The following is a 6,438-nucleotide window of genomic DNA, read 5'->3' on the forward strand; positions in this document are numbered from 1 at the left end:
GTGGATAACTTTCCCTCTTTGATGAAATGCTCCCTGCTATTCTGAAATCAATCTAGGAAAAAGGAAAGATATCCTTGTCCCAAGGATTTTAAACAAAACTTTACAGGAAAATTTTCCCATGCATAAAGATCTAAACTTATCTAAAGATTTAGCATCGTCAATCTTCGGACTTTACGCTAAAAACCTATTTTTTGTACCTTTAGGCATGATTTCTAAGATGTAGAAGTCTCTATCTGCGGAGATAAAATCCTCAGAAACCACCTCCCAATAGTGCTGAAAAAAAGCTCCTGGAAACCTGTTTGGGCCCGGGGAGGTATCTGGATCTAAATCCCATACAACTTTCTTAATTTCAATGGGACCTGGAATTCAGTCCAAGTTTAGAAGATCCATCTCGTCGATCAGCTTGGGGATGCAGTCTATCAACGCCTATGGGGAATTTCTCCACGGTGTCAGCTTGGGAGGACATTAGAAAGGAGTCGCCTAAGGTGCCCTGGGCCTCGTTAATTTGGAAAAAGGACTTACCCCTAGATACTCTATTTTTGGATGGCATCTGGTTCACTGTAAGCTTCCTACAGACGAGATCATTAAAAGCAAAGGAGTCTACTTGGCCTCTTGCTGTCATCTTTGTGGGATGGCCGAAGAAAATATCGATCTTATTTTTCTTCAGTGCTCCTTCTCTATTTCTATATGGGAAATTTTTTTTAATTGTTTTGGAATTTAGTGGAAAAACCAGGTGTCCATTGCTAGCTTTCTACTATGGTGGAAGAGAAGAACTACTGGCCTCAACGTTAAAAAGCCATGGAAGATGGGAGTTCTGATAATTACTTATCATCTATGGTGGGAGAGAAATAAAAGAAGGCATGAGGCTAAGGTAAGACAGACTAAATTTATTTTTGAATCCATCAGACAGGAGCTGATTCTCTGTCATGCGGTTCATACAAAGAGGTTAAGGCAGTTTCGGATGTTATGTGTTGTAGGAAACTGGCTTTATCGATTAGTCCCTCAAATTCTTCTCCACCTCTTGAGGTGCACTGGTGTAGACCGCCCCTTGGCTGGATAAAGATCAATGTGGATGGCAGTTCCTTTGGTAACCCTGGTAAAGCTGGAGCAGGTGGTGTGTTGCGAAACAGTGAAGGCCAGATTTGTGACTCCTTTAGCATTTTCCTGGGTATTAAGAAGATATACGAGGTTGAGTTTGAAGCAGTCTTGGAAGGGATTTCAATGGCGCGGGCTCATAATGCTACACGAGTGTGGATAGAATCAGACTCGACGAATGTGGTGTTTGCGATTCAACGAAAACCGATCCCCTGGTTTGCTCTCCAAAAATGGGTTTCTTCTCTTCATTATTTGGAATCCATTTCTTGGAAAATAACTCACTGCTTTCAGGAAGCTAACCCCATTGCAGATTTTTTAGCTAAAAAGGCCTCTAAAGCTGGATTGTTTGAGATTTTGGTGGTATTTCCTAATCGCATTGTAGCAGAGCTTGAGAATGATGGTGTGAATAGGCACAGATTTAGATTCTGCTAGGTCACTTGCTTGCTTTCTTTGCTGATGGCTTTGCCGAAGGTGGAGACAACAAGTTGGCCTAGTGGCTTTAGCCGTATTTTTTTTTCTCCTCTTTGGATGTATTTTTCCTTAAAAAAATTACCCTTTTACCAAAAAAAATATCAACTCTGTATGCTCGACCACTTCAACTCTCCTATGGAATTCTTCAAATAGGTTATGTAATTAACTATACATTCTCGATCTGTGGCCATTGTCATGTCCACCGTTGTCATCTTTCTGATATTATTTCTTGACCTTCGAATTTCGGTAAAGAGATGAAAAAACTTTGAATTTTGGTCACCCTTTTCCGGCCATTTATTTCTGGATTTTTGTGCCCATAATTTCACATTGTTTTGTAACGCTTTCATATAAGCTATCTTTGCATCTGCTTCCCTCCCAAATAAAGAAGCATCCATACCCAGTCTATCATATATCCTCCTGCACCGCACCAAATCTTTTTTTTTTTTCCTACCAATTTCACTTCAAAATTTGGAGTATCTCTGGACCAACTGCAAATTAGTGGCTTTAGTCACTTCAATTCTTGAGTTAAAACATAAGAAAGTGACCCTGCTATTCTCTGTTCCCAAGAATCTCTGACAAACTTAATAAATGAATCCTCCTCCATCAAGAATTTATGAAGCCAGAACGGGCACCTAATTTATGGGCTTCGAAGTTGGCTTAGAGATGATCAGAATTGGGTAGTGATATGAAAAATCTCTCTGCAAGACTATTTGCAAACAATCCTGGAAATGGTTTAACATTGCCTTATTATACAAACCTCTATCAAGAACTGATGCCACATTTCCATGCTTCCTATTGTTTGTGCACACGAATTTTCTCCCATGAGAAGGAAGAGAAGTCATGGAGCAAGCATCAATCATAGCCTCAAATTCTGTAGTTGATCCCAGGCTGAATGTACCTGGTCCTCTCTTCTAATGCGAAGCCATTGTAGCATTAAAATCGCCCACCATGAGCCAGGGCAGCTTTCTTGAATCCTCTAACAATCTAGAAGAGGACTCACATCATATAATTTTTAGGATATGTATTATGGTTAGACCTCATGGTCTGCCCCGAATTGAGAGTTCCCTTCTCCTTTCGGCGCTTGATCACTTCCAAGGCAACATTATTTTCAACTATTTTTGCCAACTCGTCGAGACGAGCGATTTCATGGTGAACCACCACCACCCCCTTGAATCGAGCTCTGTGGTATAGTTCTTTCCTCATGCTACATGCACGAAGAGGAGCAGTCATTAGAGGCAAAGCGTTGTATGGAAACTCTCGGCCCAAAGAAGAATCTACTTCCTACTCATCGTCAACATTCTCCATTGAGACTGAACCATGTTGTGCTTGGCTGATCTAGCACACTATTTTCTGAAGCCCTAGAGTGACGTGGTGTCAAGGCATCAGTCCCTCCTCATACTGCAAAGGCTCCAGAGGTAACACAACCTCTAGAGAGCCACTTTTTTCAAACTGATTTCCACTTCTAACTGTCATAGGACTCTGCATATAGGAAAGCCCAAGTTTCCAAACATAGCAAATGGTGAGTCAACATTACCTAAGCTAGATCGCCGCTCAGCTCCACCGTCCTCAACAAAGAGAGCCCCTGGGACCACTCCTTCTTTGTGCTGTTGCGTTGCTGCTTCAGCCCCCTTCCTCTCACGGAAAGTATCAATTATATGGCCAATCTTCTTGCATTACCCACATCACCCCAAGGAATCCTTGTAGACAATTGCTTGCTTAGACTAGAAATGCTCCTCTATGCCAGTCTGCTTCCTTTCAACTTGTATCTCTTCAATACATTAATTACCCAGATCTATTTCAACAAGCACTCGGGCGAAACTACCCATTGATGTAGCTATTGTCCTCCTGTCTAGAGCCATTGAGCGACCCACTGCTTTTGCCAGGACTTTCTCATGCTAGTATTCCAGTGGAAGGCCCAGAACGAATCCACATCATCTTCATTAAAACTTGCTTTTCATGAATGTTGAAGTCCTGCCGCCAGTGCCAGACTCTGATCGGTTGCCCCCCCCCAACTTTGATACGATTTATCTTCCAAATCATTACCATGTCACTCCCAATTTCAAATTGGAACAAGATGAGCCCTTTCCCATTGGCTCCAAATCACCTTTCACTTTAGATTCCAAGTTTTTGTAGCATCCCTTCGAATTGCATCCATGGATACAAATCAAAAAATTAGGTTTTTCTTTTTTTTTGCTAGAAATCCTGAACTTGTATTACAGAGAAAAAAATGAAAGATTTAGACCGTATATCATGGAGAATTATTCATATTTATCGTGAAGCAAACTCAGTTGTTAATGGGTTAGCAAAGCATGCGGCTGCAACGAGATCTTCAATGCTTGGTCTGTGCCTCCTCGGTTTGATCTAAAGAATATTAGCTAGGATGTTCAAGATCATCTGAGATATTGATTTAATTGACATTTCATTTTTATCTCTTTTGTTGTTATGTTGATTTAGGTTGTTACTCTGTTACTCTGTTGATGGCCATGCCGAAGATGGACTACAGCCTGAATTTCTTTTTCTTCTTTGGTACCACTATACTGTATTCATTCTTTATTAATATTATTCTTTGTTGACCTTTAGGAAAAAAAAAAAAAGAAAGAAAGAAGAAGAAGAAGAAGAAAGAGTTAGAAAAGAAACACAATAAGTTGTGATTTAGGATTCAACATTGCCATCAGTAGAGAATTCTGAAATCCTAGCCTAGTCGACGCATCATATGCAATCTCATCATTAATAAAGATAAGCCCAGATTTTGCTGCATTCTTAGCGAGGTAGTCCGCTACAGAATTTACTTCCCTGAAGCAGTGTGTTATTTTCCATGTTATTGCATTCAAGAAAGATTGAGGAGCAACACAGTCTTGCAATGCATACCAGGAAACAAACTTTCCTTGAACTAAAGTCACTACGTCAATTGAGTTAGCCTATCGGTATAGCTTCCACTCTTTTTTCCTTAGCTATTTTTATGCCTTTAGTGAGAGCTTTAAATTCTGCCATATAGTTTGTTGAGGTTCCAATGTGAACTTTGAAAGATGCAATAGTCTTTCCTGTGTGATCTCTTAAGACCCCTCCTACTCAAGCCCTTCTAGATTCCTATAGAGCAGCCATCAATATTAAGCTTTATCCATCCCCTGTTAGGCTTGTACAACTAAACTTCTATTATCAACCTTGGATACCTGAGAAATACCATTTTTTACAATAACATCCTATGTCGGGAGTTTCTCGTGCATCAGATGCCATCCAAATGTAAATTTCCTAGGCTGCATGTTTTTCCCCCAGACAATCGAATACCATGCAACATTTGGGTTCCTTTTTCTTAACTCATTCCATGCAGGGGCAGTGGTAAAGGTTCCTGAAGTTGTGCAGCTCCAAGCACACCAGTCCTCCATTTCATAGTTTGGAAGATGAATATTAGTTCGACCTATTGGGGCATATAGGAATCTCTTGAGTCGTTCTTCATAAGCCTCTTGAAAAATTACCACTTTGGTTAGAGAACCTGCTTGGATTGGATTCGGTCAATCATCAACGTCAGGCAATCCACTCCCCACCACCGTGGAATAGGTTACCTTAGTGAAAGTAATGCAAAAGTTGATGCTTTATTGAAATCTGTAGTGTTGTATTTATAATATGGGAGGAGTCCAGTTCCAGTGAAAAAAGTTGGAACTAAATCACCTATTCTCAAGTGGTTGAGTTAAGACTAAACACTATACTTGAGGGAAATACAATTTGTTACAAAACTGTGTACAGCTGGTGTTGACTAGTTCAAGGACTTCAGTTATCATCCCCCCGCAAACAAATGGGGGGAAACCACAAGAGTTTGGAACAATGTTTTTGAAATACTGTTGTAGACAGGCCCTTTGTGAATATATCGGTAACTTGATCGTCAGACCAAACAAACTGAACACGAATCTTGTTGTTGATAACCAAGTCTCGGACAAAATGATAGTCAACTTCTATGTGCTTTGTTCAGAAACCCAGCATGTAGCAAATATGTTGTCATAGTAGACCACCATTGGTTGAGGGAACTACAATTTGTTACAAAACCGTGTACAACTAGTGTTGACTAGTTCAAGGACAACTGGGTTTGCAGCCATGCATGTGGCAGAGATGTTGTCACAGTAGACCACCATTGGTTGAGGGGATAAAATGTGTAGATCATTTAGTATATAAGATAGCCACATCATCGCATAGACGGTTACAACCAAAGCCTTGTATTCAGCTTTAGAGCTAGATTGAGAAACAATGGGCTGTTTCTTAGAGCCCCAAGATATGAGATTGGGTCCCATAAAAGTGCAGAAACCAGTTGTAGAGCGCTGTGTGTCTGGGCACCCAACCCAATCTGCATCTGTGTATGCTACAGTAAGATCAAGTGGACCAGCTTGAAGAAGTGTACCTGCACCAATTGTATGTTTTAGATAGCGTAAGATTCGCTTTATTGCCTCAAGGTGAGATGTTGTTGGAGCATGCATGTGCTGACAAGCTTGATTAATTGAATACGAGACATCTAGCTGAGTCAATGTGAGGTATTGAAGCGTACCCACAATTTGTCTGTATTCTTCGGGATCAGGTAAAGGAGTTCCTTCATAGGCTGAAAGCTTGGAACCACTAGTGACAAGGGTGACACAAGGTTTACAGCCAGTCATCCCTGTGTGGTGGAGCAAATCAATAGTGTATTTACTTTGAGATAAGAAAAGTCCTTTGTTGGTCCAAGTAGCTTCAATACCCAAAATATAATTTATTTCTCCAAGATCAGTCATAGAAAATTCCTGCCCCAGACTATTAATGAATCGAGTGACAAGGTCGTCATTATTGCCGGTGAGTATTATGTCATTGACATAGAGAAGTAGAACAAGTGTGCCAGTGGTGGAGTGCAGGATA

At 40.6% G+C, this 6,438-nt stretch overlaps 1 protein-coding gene across 1 annotated transcript; it reads right to left on the reverse strand.

Annotated features, from left to right (window-relative positions):
- Positions 1 to 5,585: 5,585 nt before the first annotated feature.
- LOC122067059 (uncharacterized mitochondrial protein AtMg00810-like) lies at positions 5,586 to 6,203 on the reverse strand. Its single transcript, XM_042630908.1, has one exon. The coding sequence runs from the start codon at positions 6,201 to 6,203 to the stop codon at positions 5,586 to 5,588; it is 618 nt and encodes a 205-aa protein (XP_042486842.1).
- Between the last annotated feature and the right edge of the window lie 235 nt (positions 6,204 to 6,438).

This window comes from Macadamia integrifolia, unplaced genomic scaffold (genome assembly GCF_013358625.1).
Source record: "Macadamia integrifolia cultivar HAES 741 unplaced genomic scaffold, SCU_Mint_v3 scaffold269, whole genome shotgun sequence".
In the NCBI taxonomy this organism is placed as follows: domain Eukaryota; kingdom Viridiplantae; phylum Streptophyta; class Magnoliopsida; order Proteales; family Proteaceae; genus Macadamia; species Macadamia integrifolia.